The sequence below is a fragment of the Hevea brasiliensis genome, chromosome 16, assembly GCF_030052815.1.
Source record: "Hevea brasiliensis isolate MT/VB/25A 57/8 chromosome 16, ASM3005281v1, whole genome shotgun sequence".
NCBI lineage: Eukaryota > Viridiplantae > Streptophyta > Magnoliopsida > Malpighiales > Euphorbiaceae > Hevea > Hevea brasiliensis.
Genome location: NC_079508.1, coordinates 50188356 through 50208584, shown reverse-complemented (window position 1 = coordinate 50208584; position 20229 = coordinate 50188356). Strand labels below are relative to the sequence as shown.

Here is a 20229-nt window from a genome sequence, read left to right as displayed (position 1 = left end):
AATCCCTGCTGCATTGGCCGAGTCAAGAACGTTTATGGAGATCCCTGCTTTTGTTCCTTTCTATAGCAAAACAAAATTACAGCAACCTGGAAAGTCTTTTTGTTACACAGTAATACTACAGCCAAGCAATTGCAAAAGTATGAAAGAAATGAATCTTTATTATGATTGATAACTGTTTGTACAAATGCTTGTATACAGAATGAAGAATAGAGGAGGGAAGGCTAAATTGAATAACAAACTAACTAATAACTTCCTAATAGATAATTTAACTATCTGCTTTTACAGCAGTTAATACCCCCACACAAGTTGAAGAATGTATGTCTATCATTCCCAACTTGGCAACTAAAGTTTGAAAAGGTGAAACAGCAAGGGCCTTAGTGTAGATATCTGCCAATTGAGAAGTGGAAGCAACGAGAAGCAAATGAATGAGGCCAGATTGAACTTTCTCACGGACAATATGACAATCAAGCTCAATATGTTTTGTTCGTTCATGAAAAGTTGGATTAGTAGCAATATGTAAGGCTGACTGGTTATCACAGTAAACATTAGCTGGTAACTTGTGTGAAATTTGAAGATCATCAAGTAAATAAACAATCCATTTTAGCTCACAATAGTAGCAGCAAGTGCCCAATACTCAGCTTCAGAGCTTGATTTAGAAACAATACTATGTTTCTTGGATTTCCGGTTAATCAATGACTCACCAAGATAAACGCTATAACCAGTGATAGATCTGCGGGTGTCAATGCAACCAGATCAGTTAGAATCACTAAAGGCCTTGAGCTGGATAGTAGAGGATGATGGAAAGAAAAGGCCTCTGCCAGGAGAATGCTTGATATAGTGAAGCACTCCATGTAGAGCTTGTTGATGAACACTAGCAGGCTTGGCAAGAAACTGACTTAATTGTTGCATAGCAAAAGAAATATCTGGCCTCGTTATAGTCAAATAAAGAAGTCTTCCCGCAAGTCTTCTATAAGAAGAAGAGTCTGATAATGGATCTCCAGTGTTAACACCAAGTTTGAGGTGTGTGTCCATTGGAGTAGAAGCAGGCTTAGCAGAAAGATATCTAGTGTCAATGAGAATTTCCAAGGCATATTTGTGTTGGCACAAAGAAATTCCTACTTTGGATCTTGCTATTTCTAAAACCAGGAAAAATTTCAAAGTACCCAAGCCCTTGATCTTAAAAGAGTCATCAAGAAGCTGTTTAATTCTCAAAATCTCAAGAAATTCATTTCCAATAAGAATGACATCATCAACATACACAAGAATTGCAGTGAAAGAAGTGCCATTTTTGTTAACAAATAAGGAGTAATTTGACTTGGATTGTGTATAACCACACTTAACAAGTTCCTAGGACAACTTTGAAAACCATTGCCTGCTAACTTGCTTGAGTCCATACAAGGACTCTTGCAGCTTACATACTTGATTTCATTTAGAAGACTTAAAACCAGGAGGTAGCACCATGTAAACCTTCTCACTAAGATCCCCATGGAGGAAAGCATTGTTAACATCGAGCTGATGCAAATGCCAATTATGAATAGAAGCTAAGGCCAAAAGAAGTCTGATGGTAGTCATTTTTGCTACTGAGGAGAATGTATCGAAATGATCCACCCCTTCAGTTTGAGTATAACCCTTTGCCACAAGCCTAGCATTAAATCTCTCTATACTACCATCTGATTTGTATTTGATTTTATACAACCACTTGCATCCAATGGGGACTTTACCAGGTGGTAAATCAACTAGGGACCAAGTGTTATTCTGCTGAAGAGCAGCAATCTCAGTAGCCATGGCCTGTCTCCGGTTCTCATGTTTGACAGCTTGAGTGTAAGATTTAGGCTCAATTGTAGTGGAAATGGAGAATATGAAATGGGAATGAGAAGAAGGAAGATTAGTATAAAAAATAACAGAAGAAAGAGGATATTTAATACTTGATGAAGATGGATTGGCAGTAGCTGAAGAAAGGTTACAATGGTAGTCTTAGAGGTATGTAGGAGGCCTTCTGGACCTGGTAGAGGTTCTTAGATCAGGCTGTGGATTAGACACAGTGGTAACAAGAGAATTAAAGTAAGATGCAAAAACATTAATAGATGATGAGTAGTATATATCAAAGTTATCATGGAGTTGTGGACATGGAGGAACTGGTTGGGAAGAAAAAAAGAAAAATTGATTCATGGAATTGAACATTTCTGGAAATAAAAATTTCCCTAGAAGTAAGATTCATCAGAACATAACATTTTGTGCCAAATTTGTAATCCAAAAAGACACATTTCCTTGACCTGGAATCAAATTTTGTTTCGTTAGCTGAAAGAGTATAAGCAAAGCAAAGCAAAGGGAACCAAATACTTTGAGATCAGCATAATCAGGAAGAGAGTTGTGAAGGAGTTCAAATGGTGATTTCTCTTGAAGAATAGGAGTGGGAAGTCTATTGATAAAAAAAAAAAAAAATGCATAATAGCATAACACCAAAAAGATTTAGGAAGGCTAGATTCAAAAAGTAAGGCTCTGGCCATGTTAAGGATATGTTCGTGCTTCCTTTCAACAATGCCTTTCTGTTGAGGTGTCTCAACACAAGAGGTTTGATGAATTATGCCTTTGGAATTGTAAAAATCAATCATCAAAAACTCAGAACCATTGTCACTTCTAATTATTTTGACCTCGGTGTTAAACTGATTTTCAACTAAATTGACAAAGGATTGCATAAGATTTCTAGTTTCTGATTTAGCCTTCATTTATGTATTTTGAGAAAAATCATCAACAATTGTTAAGAAATATCTATGACCATGAATAGAAGGGATTGAAAATGACCCCAAATGTCTACATAAACAATTTGAAATATAGCAAAAGTATGAGAAGTACTCAGAGGAAAAGGAAGTTTCTTTTGCTTAGCAAAGAGACAAATGTCACAAGTATGGGGTACATTATTACAAGAAACAAATGGACAGATCTTATTTATAACAGAAATTCTAGAGCTAGAAGGCAAGCCCATAATGCCACAAAGCAAATGGGGGAAAAGAGGAATTGACAGTAAGATTTGAAGCTGTCGTTGGAACAGATTGTGAAGGCAATTGATGTAAGACATATAACCCTTGTTGAACTTCAGCTAAACCAATCCTCTTCCAAGTAATCAGATCCTGAATGAAACAATAAGAGTTTTGAAAAATTAGATAACAATGTAGCAGAGATGTGAGTTTGGTTACAGAAATTAAGTTGAATGTAAAGGCTGGAACATAAAGGACATCTACCAAATATAAGTTATTAGTAAAATGAATAGTGCTAGAAATGAAAGCAAAAACGTGGTCACCAATGGGTAATTTGATAGAAATAGGTTTAATTTTTCTATAAGTGGCAAAAGCTGACAATGAAAAACAAATGTGGTCAGTAGCTCCTGTGTCTAAGATCCAAATATCAGTAGAGGATTTGGTGAGGAAAGTAAAATGGTTACCTGATGATTGGTTGGAAATAAGGTTGTGGTCTTGAATATTGGATGTGGATGGTTGAGTAGTAATTTGGTTGGTGGAATGAACAAGTTGTGCTGTCAAAGAATGATCCTAAATCAAGGATAGTAGCTTCTGATATTGCTCTGAGGTGAAATGATCTCAGTATACACAACATTGGTAGGTGCAGGTGAAATAATCTCAGTATACACAACATTAGCAGAAGGATTTAAGTTTTTAAACTTAAATCCTGGAGAAAAGCCATGCTTCCAATAACAAGTATCAATGGTATATCTCTGCTTGCACAATAGGTACAGAATTTAATAGGACCATTTGATTGTCCTGTGCTAGCATTTGAGCTATATTGACCTCCACCAAAAGAACTAGAATTCCCAAAGTTACTGTTGACATTGTCATTCTCTCTTCTATAGGAGCCACAATTCCCATAACCACTATTTTCTTACTTAACAGCCTTACTGACAGACAAACACTTATGATTCCAAATTACTAACAGATGGCATTTGCCTTTCCTGTTGAATTACTAAATAGAAAACTTTGTTAATGGAATGTAGTGGCTCCATCATCATAATTTGGGACTTTACATGTGAGAACTGGCCATTCAATCATTTCAAAAACCTTCTAACATAATCAGTCTTTTGATAATTCTGAACAGTAGTAATAGCACCACAAGTAAAAGGTGTAGCACAAGAACATGAGGGAATCGATCTAAAATTCGGCAACTCATCCCAAAGAATCTTGAGATGAGTAAAGTAGTTAGTAATTGATAACTCACCTTGCTTAAAACTGTAAATTTCTTCTTGCAGATTTGATATACAAATCACATCCCCTTGAGAAAACCTATCCTTCAAATCATTCCACACATCAACATATCTATCAATCCAGAGAATACTTTGGGCAATTGCAGGTGACAGAGATCCAAATAACATTATCACATTGCATCTCTCCCAAGTAGAATACATTGGATCAGTTTTGGCAGGAGGTGTAGTAAATGTGCCATCAACAAATTGAAGTTTTTTCTTGGATGCCAAAGCCATCTTCATTGCCCTTGCCCATGAATGATAATTGGATCCAGTGAAAACTAGAGAAACCAGCACCAGGGCTGGATTTTCATTAGGATGTAGAAAGTAAGGATTAGAAGGATTCTGAAAATGATCACGGCTGGAATTAACAGCCATTGACAACTTTCAAGAGAAAGAACTTCAAGAAGTAAGGAAGAAAGAACTTTGAGAACAAGAAAGAAAATCAAGAAGATGAAGAGAGAATAATTGTTTTTGAGAGAAAATTGCTTTGATACCATATTGCAAAAGTGTGAAAGAAGTGAATCTTTATTATGATTGATAACTGATTGTACAAATGCTTATATACAGAATGAAGAATAGAGGTGCAAAAGCTAAACTGAATAACAAACTAACTCCTCTCATGACTACTGTACAACAAACTAACTAATCTTATAACTTCCTAACAGATAATTTAACTATCTGCTTTTACATCAATTAATAAAATCAAGAAATCATCCAGCAAAATTAGCAAGGAAAGTTGCTGCTATTTTTCTTGTCAAAAAGATTTCTTTTTAAACTCGAAATTACAAAATTGATTATGGTAATTGATTAAGTCAAGCTAACCTGCATTCTTCAACCCGAATAACCTTCGAGCTCCATTAGCATTGAACATGAAGATAAAATCAACAGAGGACATGTTACAGACAGCCGAATCATGATTTGGTAGCAAAAGTCATACCCATTTAGTTTGCAAAAGGTGAATAACCCTCTTCATGTAAGAAGGCAAAGCTCAAATGAAGCATCATATAGAGAAGGAATGTGTCTAAATTTAGCACCTAAATTGTAGCCTTTTTCCCCAATGTTGTCCATTCACCTTTTTTTTCCCCTCAATCGAGTAAACCCACACATGCCCGCCGACAAAGCCAGCCTTTGTAATCTCATTGCTAAGGCCAAAATAGAAATGGAACTTGGAGCAAGTCCTATATGCATGCTAGAGACATCTAAAATACAAGCAATTTTCACTAGCTCTATATCTTGACCAAAACAGTAGAGCCTTAACTTATCCAAAGTTTTAAGTGCATGTAGACTTAACAAAACACAGAATAGCCCTCATTTAAATGTAGGAAAAGCTTTTTATGCTGAACAATATTCTTGTATTATTTGTTATTCCTTCAAAAAAAAAAGAAATGAATAAGAAATTTGAAACCCAAAAATAAATAAATTAATAAATTGGAAAAACAACAGAAATACTAACTATTTCTAGTCCGATGTTAATAACAAAAGCACAAAAGAAACTTTATTACTGGTTTGGACTTTAGACATTGGTTGAGCATGGAAAAAATTTACTTGAATAGAGATGATGTTATCTCTTGTATAAATTCACCTTCAGGCCTTCAAATCAAACTTGCCAGGCTCACTATAATGCTTCTCAAGCTGCTCGATTTTGTTGAATCTGAAGCCCCTGATCCTTATCTCCTCAGGTACTGAAGTATCTTTGTAATCAACATTTTCGAGGATCCAACCTTTGTTCCGCAAGGAACCTCCTATTCTTACCTGTTTAAAGGTTTGTCATTAGAATTGTAGAAGTTATGGTCTTCTCATGAATCAGTTCTCAAGACATGCCAAAATATTGACTTCCACATAGGGAACAATATTATCAAATAAATTGATAATTTTGGAATTAAAGTACAATTGAGCAATCAGAGTCAAGAACATGAACTTTTTTTTACTCTGGATTGTGTTTTGATTCCAAAAGAATGTGGTACTCAAAAAATTTAACAAAACACCTTTGTGTTAACAACAATGTAACAAGAAAGTCCACTTTTTATCAACTTTAAAGGAAGAGTAGCAGAATTTAAAACTTGTCAAGGTACAAGAGAAAACATAAAATAAAATTATTTGAAAAGCAAAAGGAAAAGAAACATGGGAGAATTGCTATATTTGAGTCGATATACCTCTGCTTCATCAACAGATTTAATCACAAGAGCTCCATCCAAGGAAAGGTCCTCTAAAAAGACATTAACACCCTTAATGGCCATCACAGACCTTTGAGAGATGGAGCAACTTCCACTAACTTTACTTTTGACCTCTGAAAATGTCAATCCCCATTTTGGATTCCATGTAATACAAGGCCACACTTCCACCTCTTGCCCATTGAACACCTGTTGAACTGGATCATCCACTTTGACACCAACCTAGAGCAGATAAACTGAGAGAGTGAGACAGTATGAAGAGATAAAAATAAATTTAGAGAAAGAGAGAGTGAGAAGTTCCAATTACATATACCGAGAGAAGCAACTTACCTTTCTGAGGATGAGGCTGTTTGCACGATAGATGGCCATTTCTCCAGAAGTCGCACTGTGATATGGATTTCCCTTAGGTACCTTCATTAAATTCAATTAAATAAGAAAAAAAATGAAGATGGCAACCTAAACTCAGAACTTTATTCCCCCACAATCAGAAACATTTCAATTCACTGATAGAATACAATATAAAATGTAAAAGAACTTAGAAATTTCAAAATTAATATAAAAGTAATAATTGGTTTGCCTTCAGCACTCAACATATACTCTGCCTTAAGATAGTGTTTTATTACTGTCCCTCTTTCTTCAGGCCACTGACAGGACGTGCCAAAAACCTGCCAGCCCAGCAATTACTTCTCCATACAGGGAGTACCAATATCAAATTTCCCCTGGTAAATTGCAATCTCTGTGACACACTGACCTGTGACTGTAAGAATTGATGCCATACCATGTAATTTCAATTACTGACCTCACTTGTTTCATGATCTCACTGCATGTTTAGACAGAAGATACAACTCATTTTCAAATAATTAAGTCAGAAATGAGAACCTATAAGTGACGCCTACAAGTAAGGTGAACATAACTAGAGAATCATCTTTAGTAGCTTCTCTGTAATTAAATTAGAATTAAAATAGAAAAGTTGGAAAAAGGGTGCAATCAAGTAAATAAATTTAAAAAATCTAGAACACATTATGTCACTTATGTCAACTATATATGGAAAAAAAAAGAACCATCAACTCTACCGTACAAGAACTGCCCATGACTCTGACGTTTAAGCTTTAACTTAAGCAGGTATAAACAGCACGCTGCTGGAGTAGGTATTAGGCACAAATATTATCAGAGAGAAAAAGAAATACCTAAGAATCCTATTTAAACATTCAACATCATTTTCTAAACAAGTTGAAAAGAAAGTGACGCACTCAATGTCACAACCCATTAGAAAAGGTATAATGTAAACAACATGATCAAACAATTCCAACACTATGGTAAAAAGAAATAATTTTAATATAATTTTCCAGAGCTTTCTCCATCTTCAAATGAACTTTGAAGACCAACCGCATTCAAGGCTTCCTAAATTTTCTTTTTAACCATTTTTGGATCTTCACCAACACATTCCAAACTTTAAAAATTGTCTACAAGAACAATATATGGTTACCAAGAAGGGATTACCTTAGCAGCATCCTCAGGATTGCTCTTCACAGGCGCATAAGCAAGCCACGTATTCATCACCTAAGCACACACGTAAAAGCTGATTTAACAATGAGTACAACAGTAATAAAAGACTTAGAGACCTATACACTCAGGTCCAAGGAAATTAGTTAAAAATTGTCTTCCTTTGGAAAAAATAGTTACCGTAAATCCAACCCTTGCTGATGGGGGCAATGTTTTTGGATAATCTTGCATCATACATTCAAGCCGAGTTGAAGACTTGAATGAAGTTTTGCTGGAATCTTTGTATCTGCAGCAAGTATGAACAAAATAGCTGACCTGATTAAGAATTCCTAAATTCCTTGCTTATGTAATAAGAGGTTGCAAAATTAAAATAAAGTTCACACATACTAATGTCTGTAAATTAGAATCAGTCTATTGGATGATCATTCCAGAATGATAAGTTCCCAAAATTTATTATTTAGCAAAATACAAAGACGTTATCACCCAAATAGCAAGTAGCGGAAGAAAGCATTACTTAGGGTTAACAAACTCCTTAATAGCACCTCCTGTTTTCTTGAGCTCCTCAATATAAGGACCAAGTTCCAAAATCAACTGCAAAGAAATAGGATTTTAAAAGCAAAATTCTAAAAACTTAACAATTTGACCACATTGCAATATATAGCATAATCACCATCTTAAGATTATGACAACAGCAGTCAATTTGAATAATACCTCATATACATCATATGAATTACAGTATAAATATTTTTTAAAGAAAAATGGCATCCTAATAATGTTACTAAATCTGTCATTGCATCATCAATGAAATATGAGGCATCTCATTTACTCTAAGAATAATCATTTACCAACTTCTATAGTTGATTTTCATTTTATCAACATCAATGCCCAGCTTGTATGTCTAAAAGATAATTAAACTAGTTACATCCTTCCAATCATGGCGGGGAGGGAGAGAGGATAAAAATTTAGAGAATCCTGTGAAACAGTTCTCCTATGTATCATACCCCATTGCAGCCAACTATCCAGTTCATGAAATGGGACAAATAGATATTTCTGAAATCCATATCAGCCAGTGAAGAATTTGGCAACTATTATGCCTAGCATCACTGTGCAATGAATAATGAGACCGTTATATAAAACATTAGCAGAAATTTTAGATGAGTAAAGACACTGTCATATAGAACATTAGCAGATATTTGCGAAAAATTATTAGTGTATGTCTTTTGAGGATATAATGAGTACAAAATACATTTGTGTCAGAAAATTACTTGGTTTATATTTCCTGGGAAAGGAGAATAGCCTGTCTCACAGTTGACATCTCCATCAGGATGCCCAGTCGCTCTAAGCAGAGGATCAAGCTGATTGTATTCAACGTTAATCACCATTGACCGACCTGAAATATCAATTTTACTTGCAATGTGAAAAAGCGATACTAGAGTATATATTAGTTAATAGTTATTGTGTGCAACTGCACATAAATATGCACATCAGTCAGTTTGCTAAAATCTCTAAGAAGTTCAAAAACTGCATCCAGAAGGTCTAACATAAATACCGTGAGACTGTATATCTCATGGCAGCAACAAGAAGCATCACCTTTGATAATTAGGCAACATGTGGAGAAAAAATAATAGCATGGTAGCATGGTACTACAGCAGAATTAATCAGATATTAAGGCATGGCCAAAACTTTTACCATTTCACCAAGCAATGCCACTCTTGCACAAAACACAACCCCCCCAACCAAAAAAAAACCTCCCTAAACCAAAGAAGGAGAACAAGATGCAGAAAAAACAAATGACACGAGTAAAGCCCCTCTAAATTTGGGGCCAGAACCCATTGAGAAAAATTATCCATGTAAAGCAATCATGACACAAGTTTGCTGTTGTAACAGGCCTACTAAAGAATGTTATCTGTATTCAACATCAATTTGGTAAAAAGAATGATTATATACCATCAGCATGAGTAAGCCTGGTAATTCCTCCAATTGCTTCTTTAGCTTTCCGAGGAACAGCAAGAGAGTTAACATGGTATTGTTTGGTGGCACTAACACCCAATGAAGCTGGAATTGCCTACGCAAGTACAAGTAGGAATAAAATTATTCTACAGCCAAACACATCCATAATAATAAGATTAATAAACTAGCGAACACATTGACGAAAACCATGAAGCAACAGGCAACCAAACCTTGAATAGAAGCCCGTTCGTATCTTGGAAAAATAGAATCCACCTCAAACCAGCATCGATCCTGAAAGAGTAATGCAAGCACAACTAAAATCAAGACAAAACTGCAGATAGCTAAACCAAAGATCATGTAAAAGGAAAGTCATGCAATGATGGTATTTACTATGCATGGGGCATGGGTATGGGAAAAACCAAATGGGTGCACTCGATGCCATTAATCTAGATTAGATACCATCAGTTGATTCTTCAGATGAGAGAGAAATTAAAAGAGAGATGAGGCTTTTAAATTACTTATGTTATAAGTGATTCTAGCAATATTCCAAACAGTGAGTGCAAGATTAAACATATGCAAGTTCATATAATGAAGATCTGATAAAAAATAAACAAAAGCATAAACTTGAATTTGTTTTCTCATAAAAAAAATTCCACAAGTTAGATACGCATTGAGACATACCATTTATTAAGAAGGCCACTAGAATAAAGAAGTGAATGCACATCACCATGGCCATGTGGTTTGGTCTATGACAAACACAAAAGTCAAAAGGTTTAGAGAGTATGATCCAAAAACTCAAAAGTTATGTTTAACATCAAATACAAGATATCTACCTGAATCCTGTACTTGTTCTGTGGATCCCCTGCAAGCCTGGCATCATTATCTTCTAAGCATGCTACTTTTTCCTGTAATAATCAGCAAAGTTGACACTTCAATACAGTGATTACACACCTCCAACAAGCTGTCCAATAATACACCAATTAGTAATCCCGTACCTGCTTAAGAAGATTTACTTGTGATGGTTTCATTCCAAAGTAAGAATTTGATTCTAAAAGCTGTAATGTACGCGCATGTGTATCATCAGATGTCATGATAACAAAAGGAATATCCCTTTCATATTTACCTACAGTTTTAAAAGCAACAAGATTACTTAAAAATGCAAAATGTTTCCTCACTTAGGAGATCCAGGATAGGCAATTCATATTATAAAAGCAGATAGTATGCAAGCTGAACAGTTGCCAATTTTGGCTGCAATATTTACGAAAAGTTTCAAACTAATGTAAGAGCCACTCAAATGTGTGACATTTTACATAGGTGACACATTTAAAATAATTTGCACTAGTAGATCTGGTGCAGTGAGGATTAATAAACTCATTACTTTTATCCCGTTTCTCAGAAAACTAAGTTGCTACAGTTCAAGATACAGAACAAGGTTCTGAAATAAGTACCTCTGATATCAGACCTTCTTATGATTGATTTCTCTGAGAAGCTTGATCAAATGGTCAAGAAAATAATCATTGTCTAATGAAATAATTTGGAAATCGTTTGGTAGATTTAGAGTGATCCCTTTATTTGAAATTAATAGAATTCAGGACTTCTTCCTTGACCTCTTAAATCTAAAATTGTATTGCTAATTAAATTTTTTTCCCTTTTTCAGTACGTAGGTATTAGACAATTGTATTTTGATTTCTTTTTTCCTTTATTCCTCTGTGTTATGCCTTTTCCAACTTTGCTACGAATGTCTCGTAATTTATACATATTGCATATAACCCATCACAAATGCCAGTACATATAATGTAATAATAAGCTGCGGTTAGCAGACCTTGTGTCAGTCTACAGCTAGCTTCCTGAAGAGCCAGAATGCTCTCAATGTAATGCTGCAGAAAACAAGTTCCTGTTGTAGTTTCCATTGGAAGAGCCACCTGCATATGTGTAAAAAAGTTATTAAAACTCATTGTTACTTAGAGTTATAAGCAGGTTAGGAGGTTTCACTATGACTTTTCCCAACTCCCAAGATACTGACTACAATCCTTTCAAGAAATAGGCAAGCTTTTGATTTTTGAGAGCTCCTTTCAACATCCCTTAAGGTTTCTGCTTCTCTTTTTTCCAATTTACTTTTAATTTTTAGAAACTCCATATCAAAAGTGAGAGCATATATGATAGGGTAATTATTAGCGTGTGGACCTTGGGGATAACATAAAAGAATTTCTTATCATAGTTGGCTTATGCCATGTTAACAATAGGCTGTATGATGCAGTATGGGAAGAAAATTCTATTTAGGAATTTTAATCTTTAAATTTCCTAATTCTATAATAATTAAAATTCCTAAATAGAATTTTCTTCCCATACTGCATCACCTTATTTTCTTCTTTTTTTGGTCATGAATGAATTGACAATGCATATCCAAGAGTACATTTGCTGATGATTACATAATGTCCAGTTAGTTTGGAGAAATGAAGAAACGCATTAGAGTCTAGCAATTTCATATTAAGAACTAAAACAAAATATTTGCATCGAAATGTTAGCCATGTAAAACGAAAGGAGAAAAAATGATTGATCTGGATAAATTGCCATATTATGTAAATCAAGGGCTGCGAGAATATATGTATAGAGAACTAAACCTAAACAGAGGCAATGGGAAAAAGAATTGGCGAAGCTTCTCCCAGCTACTAAGTAATAGGTAGTACAAGTAGATAAGCACAACAATAAAAAATACCGAGATATAAAAATTGACTTAACACTAATACATGATGGTAGATTACTAGCAATTATCCTTATAGTGAGTGAACAACAACTAATCACCTTTATTCCATTGTATCCAAGACGTTCCCCAAGCCCACCTGCAACTAGAACAAATGCAGCATTCTGGGCTTCTCTAACTCCTGCCTCCTCAAATTTGATAAAGTTTTCATCACCAAAATTCAGGTTTTCTCCTATTGGAACCTGAAAAATTATTAACAATGTATCAGCTATTTGATGTATATATTTTTTAGATGACACGCTTAGAAAGGCCCATAGTTATATGCAAATGATCAACTATGGATCATAAAGAACAAAAGTTTATAGAAGAATGCAGCTGTGGTAAACAAGATAGCCAAACTAATATTCCCCCAGCATCATCAATCATCTCAAAGAACAAACATTTGCGAAGTTACAAACATGAAGTCAAGTATTCACTTACAGAAGGTGTAAATCCATCAAAAGGGTTCTTTCCTGCTTTTGAATCAGCTAAGAGTTCTCTTGCTGTTTTAATATATGATGCCAAACCTCCAGGATAGCTTGAATTGAGCAGAGCCACCTAGATGGAACAAGCACATGATATGAAGGTTAATAAATAATAAAACCACGTGTAAGAGAAGAGATGCAACCCAGCTGCGCAGCTCGGGATTGATTGGGCACTATAACATCAATTGTAAGTGCACAATCCCTATGTGAAAAAAGTTACAGGAGAAAAAGGCAAGTTCTTTTCTTTTTGAGGGACTGGGAATGAGGGTGGGGTGGGGTTTTAATCTAATTGTACTGATATAACCCACTTAGAGCAAAAAAAAATGCAATATATGTAATTTAAATTGAATGGTTTCAACGACCCCATAAAAATAAAAAATTAAAAAAAAAATTGCCACTGGTTCAGTTAGATATAACCATATAGCACCTGATACTAGTAAATTTTTCGTCCTACATCCATGCTCTTGAATTTCCTTTTTACTTTTTCTCTTTTTTCCCCTTTTTCCTTCACTCATTAAAAGGGGAAAAAAGTTCTAATCTTCGATCATGGTCTCATTCTAATTTTAGTTTGCATAACACTGAAGTTATTTTCAATCCGGTTATGTTCACAGCTGTATCATTGCTGATTTGCGCCCTAACAATTGCAAATTAAACTATAAAACAATTGGTTCGAAAAGAAACACCATAGATTCACATTTCACATCCCACCGCTCCAATTCTTCACCAGGAACCACTGCCCCAATTCCTAACCAACCCCTTTTTTCTTATCAACAGATCCGCATCCACACACATGGAGACAACATTAACAAGAAATAACTCCATTAAGTAACACAAAATCTCAATAGAATCTCAAGAATATAAAATGAAACCTGATCAAAGAAAGCTTTCTTCTCCTCATCATCAACACCAGGCTCAGGCCAATGCTGAAACAGATGACTCTGCCCCATCTCCACTAACATCTTCGCCAGTTCAATCTGTCAAGTCAGCACCAGCACCACCACCATCAATTCCAGCAAAAACCAAAACAATTAAACGCATTCGCATACAAAAGAAAACAAAACAAATACCTGCTCAGGGGAGAAGAGGCTGAGGTTTTTCTGTAAATTGGGAACGGAATCGCCATTGATATTTAGCTTGGAGAGAGCTTGGGTGGCCGATTCCATTATTCTGTGGAGAGTGTGATTGGGTTAGTCTATGGTAGTATCCGATCAGCGAGAGAAAGAAGCTTATAGTTATAGGAATTATCAAGAGATACGTACGAGGAGAGTTCGAAATTACGTGAAAGAGGCCGATGCTCCAGCTTATCATGTGGATCTCTAAATCTATCACGGAAATGCTGACTGGCCACCAGAACGCACCAGATACCAACCGTTAGTTCCGTTTTGAGGTCCACTTTCACTGTGGTCGGTTCAATAGCTCTTTTTTTTTTTTTTTTTAATTATTCAGTACATTTTTTAATTGGGATAATGCACAGGATAATCATCGATGAGCTGCGTAGTGAAATATTTCCTTTACTATAGCAAAGGATAAATGATTTTAAAATTAATAGATGAAAAACACAAACTTGTAGCCTTCGTAATATTAACTGTTTTAATATTTTTTAATTATTTTAATAATTATTAATTATTAAATATTATTTATTAGTAAATAATTATATAATAATTTAAAATAAAAATATTTAATAAAAATAATTGTGTTATTAATTATTAAATATAAAAATAATAATTATATTATTTTATTAATTTAATTAAAATATTCTCTTAACTTTTAAAAAATATCACTAAATAATATAAATAAAAAAAATAATATTATAATAAATTAAAATATTAAATACTATCTTAAAAATTATTATCAAAATATAGCATAATACAAAGGAAGGATGTTTTTATTTTTAATTCGGCTAGAAATCCAACCCACCATAGGCTTTTTATTTTTTAAGACCACCATGTGCTATCTCTATTACATTACCAACTTTTTAAATTTTGCCAATGTAATTAGGCTATTATCAAAGGCATTAACTTTATTTTTCTATTGTTATTTAAAAAAAAAAAAAAAAGATGCTATGTTTTAGACATTTTTAATGTCCTTTTCAATTAGCCTCACTCTTTTCAATGCAACTCCTTTTTCACAATTCAAGGAACTCTCCAACCTTTGTTGCTAAGAAAATTTAAATTTAAACATATATTATTATTAAATTAATAATTCAATAATTAAGTATAAAAAAAATTTAAATATTAATAACTCCATCTCAATAAAAGAGAAAAAAAACTTTAAAGAATAATTATTTGATCATTTGATTAATTTTAATTTAATTTAATTCGAAACGAATAGCTTACTATTCATTTAAAGGGTAAATTTAAATCGGTTTAAAATCTTTTAAGGTTTTAATTTTGATTTCAACTTTAAATAAAAAAATTTTATTTGACCCAAAATCAAATTAAAAATTCGAATACAATTTAATCTGATTCATTCATAAATTGAATCAAATATAAATTTAATCGAATTTAATCGAATTTGGATTTGACCAAGTCTAATCTCAATATTTAATTCTCAATCTTATATCTTAATCTCAATATTCCAAAATGATAAGTGGGTAATGTCGTAGCATCACATAAATGCTTTTATTAATGTTAACATGGCAACAAAGGCATAAATGCTTTGCTTTAACATTACACTTTTTAACTTTAAATTTAGGCCTTTCAAATCAAATAATGCATTAGTTGGTCGGTTAGGATGTAAAGCTCTCAATAGCAACATGTGTCACCTTTGAAAAATAATTATAAAATTAACTGTTAAATAATTATATATATTATAATATAAAAAAATTTAAAACTAAAAAAATTATTTTCTTTAAAAAAATATTTTTTATATAAAATAAATAAATAAAATTATGTCCTTTCATTAATCCGTGATTCTTTGGACAAGCTGTGAAGGGAATCAAGCATATACTTATCCACGAACGAAGAATATTCTCAAATAATAACAATATTTGCCAAAATTTTTCCTTTTTCATGCATGAGTTTCCTCCTCTTTCCGTGTATCACCGAAGGAAAAATGGTTAATTTAGTCTCTATGTTTATTGAAGAAATTTAATTTAATTTATTTTTAATTTTTTATTTAAATTAATTTAAATTTTTTAATTTAAACTCAATTTAATTAAAAATTAAAATTTATAAATTAAATTTATTGATTTCTTAATTTGAATAAAAAAATTAAGAAGTTTAATTTTTTAATTTTGAGACTAAATTTATAGATTTAAACTAAAAAATTAAGAAATTTAATTTTTTGATTTTCTTTATTTTTAAGTTAAATTGAGCTTAAATTAAAAATTTTAAATTAAATTAAATAAAAAATTAAAAATTAACTAAATTTAACTTCTCTAATAAGTATAGGATATAAGTGAACTTTAAGCTAATCGATAAATTTTACACAATGATTGGTGTTGAAAAAATATCATAAGGCTTTGATTGTGTAATCACTCTCCTTATTATATTATATTGTTACTGCTAGTATGAGTAGATCCTTTCAAAATGACAAAGCCAAATTAAAATTTTATATAGCAATTTTGACATTTCTCTAAAAATAAATGAAAATAAATTATTTGATTGTATGCAGCTAAAAGAAGAGAATAATGAATGGAAAATTAATTACATTTTCTTTTGCAATTAGCATATATTTATAAAGCCTTTTAAACCTCTTAGAAAAAAGACACATATATAGGCACTTTAATAGTTATTTGTATTAATAATTGTTAATTAATAAGACGAAAGTTAACAAAAATTAATTTAATTTTTAAATTAATCCTAAGTGTTCAAGTGTCATCTTTTGACCATCAAATATTATTTATTTAAAGGTGAACCAAAGCTAATTCCATTTGGTAATTTTGAAATTCTCTCTAAATTTTTCCTCCAACCATTATTTGATTTGGCTAGTTAAGGCTTTTAAACACTTTTCAATTTTCATACTCTTCCAATAAAAAAAAAAGCTTTTATCACCAATTGTAGCTACCAATCCCCCCACTTATTTAGTAATAAATACAATCAAAATGATTAAGATTTATGTATATAAAAAGTGTCTTTTGACTTTAAACCTATTATTGGTATAAATATTTTAAAATCTTATCGAAATTAATGGTTATATCATATGCAAACATAATTTTTATATTGACAAGAATGAAAACATTAATACACACACAACTCTTATCAAGTTCTCTTAATATGTTCATCGTGAGCTTTAGCCCCGTAGATATGGCCTTGTACGTGCTACATTATGAATTCATAAACACTTGCAAAAGTTTTATTTTTCTGAAACTTTGATAGAAGCAGCATTGCTCTTTGTGTTTATATAGATGATGTTTAAACTATTTAAACTAAGTCACAAATGTGGACATTTTAGTTTTAAACTGTAACGCCTCAAAAATTTTAAATTTTATTTTTTTATGAGTAATATTGATATTTTAATTTTATTTAAATTTTAAGAAATTATTTGAGATTTTTCAGATTTTAAAAATCGGGTTCAATTTTTCGGAAATATAAACTTTGATGATTTTTAAAAATTAATTTAAAGACCATGTAGCAAAACTAAAAATGTATTTGGAGTCTACGAATTTTTCTGAGTTTTCTGAAATTTTTTTCAAAATTTTTGGACCTCGTTTTCGGTCCCAAGGCAGAGTAAAAATTCAAAATTTTGTATTCCGAATTGAATCGGCCGAATCGAACAGAACCAGATCGGACCGGTCGAATCGAACCAGCCCCTTCTTCTTCTTTTTTTTTTTTTTCTCTCGCGTGCGTTTCCTCCTTCCTCTCTTTCTCTCCCGTTTTCTCTCTCCTCTCTCCTCCCCTTGCCGCGCCGCAGCCTCCCTTGCCACCCCAGCCCGCTGGCGCATGTCCTCAGCCACCCCAGCTCGCCGGCCGTCGCCTGGAATGCCGGAAAAAAGCACTCGAAGCGACGCGATGCGACGCGCAAGCTCGCCGCTTCATTTTCCCGGCCGAAATTCGGCCGATCCGACCACCAATCGGACCGGGTCTTGTGTCTAAATCCATCTACTCGTCAAGAGCTTTCCATAGACACCAAGAACACCGAAATCCATTGAGCGGTTGTCCACTTTTTGCCCGGGAAGTTTTAGCCTATTTTGACTTTTGGGCTAGATTTCTCGCAAACCGTGAACCCCACGAGAAAACCGAGAGTACCAGAGAGCTCCACTCATCGAGAGCTTCGCGGAGATATAAATTTCAAATTTTTTCGACACCGTTTTTTGGTGGGTCCCACGGAACTTCACAGTGTTTTTCCGAGCATTTAATGAGCTTAGAAAATTCCGTAAAATTTATGTACTAACCCCCGTGTTGTGGGCTTCGTGTAGGTATCTTCAATTCGCAGAAATTCGACAGTTGTCCGGGTCTGTGAATTTCCGGCCAAACAGACCCGCTACCGGAAAAAGTCTCCAAATTGAATCGAGGTTTTGGCTACCCCACCATTGTTAGACGTCCCGGGCGCGTCCTCGGAGTCAGAATCGGCAAAGGTAAACCCGAACCTTGCTTTTTCGTAATTTTCTAGTGCTTAAATAGGATTAAAAATCCATAAAATATTCGTGGTAGCTCAAAAAATTATGATTCCTTTTGCAATAACCTAGTAATATTGCTCGGATCGATGATTTGTTTGATCAGCTCCAAGGGGCTAGATTCTTTTCCAAGATAGACCTGCGATCAGGCTACCATCAGTTGAGAATCAGGAATGAGGATGTGTCCAAAACGGCATTTAGGACAAGATATGGTTATTATGAGTTCTTGGTGATGTCTTTTGGACTCACTAATGCACCAGCAGCCTTCATGGACTTGATGAACAGGGTGTTCAAGCCATTTTTGGACCGTTTTGTCATCGTATTCATAGATGACATTTTGGTATACTCTCGGACCGAGGAAGAACACGTGTGGCACTTGAAAATGGTGTTGCAGACTTTGAGAGAGCACCAGCTACATGCCAAATTTTCAAAATGCGAATTTTGGCTAGAAAGCATCTCATTCTTGGGACACATGGTTTCTAGTGAAGGCATTCAAGTAGATCCCAAGAAAATTGAAGCTGTAACTAATTGGCTTAGGCCTACAACAGTCACTGAGGTGCGAAGTTTTCTGAGTCTAGCGGGCTACTATAAGCGTTTTGTGCAAGATTTTTCCAGGATAGCGGCTCCCCTAACTAAGTTGACTCGGAAGAATGTTCCATTCATTTGGACAGATGACTGTAAGGAGAGTTTTCAGAAACTTAAGGAGTGTCTAACCACTGCCCCTGTGTTGACACTACCTATGAGTGGTGAAGGATACACCGTGTATTATGACGCCTCCAGAGTTGGCTTAGGGTGTGTTTTGATGCAGAATGGAAAGGTAGTGGCTTATGGTTCAAGGCAGCTGAACAGACATGAGCAGAACTACCTCACCCATAATTTAGAAATGGCGGCTGTAATCTTTGTACTAAAAATCTGGAGACACTACCTGTATGGTGAAGTGTGCGAGATATACACCGACCATAAGAGTTTGAAGTACATCTTCCAATAGAGGGATTTAAACTTGAGACAGAGGAGATGGATGGAGCTTCTGAAAGACTATGATTGCACCATCCAGTACCACCCTGGGAAGGCCAATGTAGTAGCAGATGCTTTGAGTAGAAAATCTTCTGGTAGCTTGGCGCACATTTCAGCAGAGAAGAGACCGTTGATTCAGGAAGTACATGAGTTGATAGATCAAGGTTTAATCCTAGATCTTTCAGATGAGGGAGTATTATTTGCTCATTTTTCAGTAAGGCCAGACTTGCGAGATAGGGTCAGAGTTTCCCAGCACAAAGACCAACAATTGATGAAGATCATAGAAAGAGTACAGCAAGGTAAAGGTGGTGAGTTTGGATTTGCCAATGATGGCGCCCTAATGCAAGATTCTAGGATATGTGTGCCCGATGTGGACAATCTTAGAAATGAAATCATGTGAGAGGCACACTATACACTATACAATGTCCACCCAGGCTCCACTAAGATGTACCATAATGTGAAAGATAGCTATTAGTGGAATGGCATGAAGAGAGACATAGCAGATTTTGTGTCCAAGTGCTTGACCTGTCAGAAGGTGAAGTTTGAACACCAGATAC

The 20229-nt window shown here is 34.2% G+C and overlaps 1 protein-coding gene across 5 annotated transcripts; it reads right to left on the bottom strand.

Moving 5' to 3' along the window:
* Positions 1–2857: 2857 nt before the first annotated feature.
* LOC110647558 (UDP-sugar pyrophosphorylase) lies at positions 2858–14518 on the bottom strand. 5 transcript variants are annotated; one of them, XM_021801459.2, is made up of 21 exons: positions 14361–14518; positions 14169–14268; positions 13971–14075; positions 13058–13174; positions 12679–12819; positions 11699–11798; positions 10872–10999; positions 10710–10781; positions 10558–10622; positions 10107–10167; positions 9874–9991; positions 9192–9316; positions 8441–8517; positions 8107–8212; positions 7924–7983; positions 6754–6834; positions 6406–6645; positions 5075–6004; positions 4225–4551; positions 3440–3529; positions 2858–3128 (listed from the first exon to the last, which is right to left on the bottom strand). In XM_021801459.2, the coding sequence occupies exons 2-18, from the start codon at positions 14262–14264 to the stop codon at positions 5837–5839; spliced, it is 1860 nt and encodes a 619-aa protein (XP_021657151.2). In that variant the 5' UTR covers positions 14265–14268; positions 14361–14518; the 3' UTR covers positions 2858–3128; positions 3440–3529; positions 4225–4551; positions 5075–5836. The 5 variants fall into 5 exon arrangements, with proteins under 5 accessions (XP_021657151.2, XP_057993380.1, XP_057993379.1 ...); XM_058137397.1 differs by having other exon boundaries at positions 3440–3577; positions 14169–14505; XM_058137396.1 differs by lacking the exon at positions 3440–3529 and having other exon boundaries at positions 5835–6004; positions 14169–14506.
* Positions 14519–20229: the final 5711 nt, after the last annotated feature.

Bases quoted from the DNA above. Each gene is read 5' to 3' on its own strand.
- LOC110647558 (XM_021801459.2), bottom strand. From the start codon at position 14,264: ATGGAATCGGCCACCCAAGCTCTCTCCAAGCTAAATATCAATGGCGAT. The intron at 10,623-10,709 runs GTAGATATCTTG...TGTTTGTCATAG, and splicing joins AGAACAAGTACAGGATTCAG to ACCAAACCACATGGCCATGG. The intron at 9,317-9,873 runs GTATATAATCAT...TTGATATTTCAG, and splicing joins CAGGCTTACTCATGCTGATG to GTCGGTCAATGGTGATTAAC.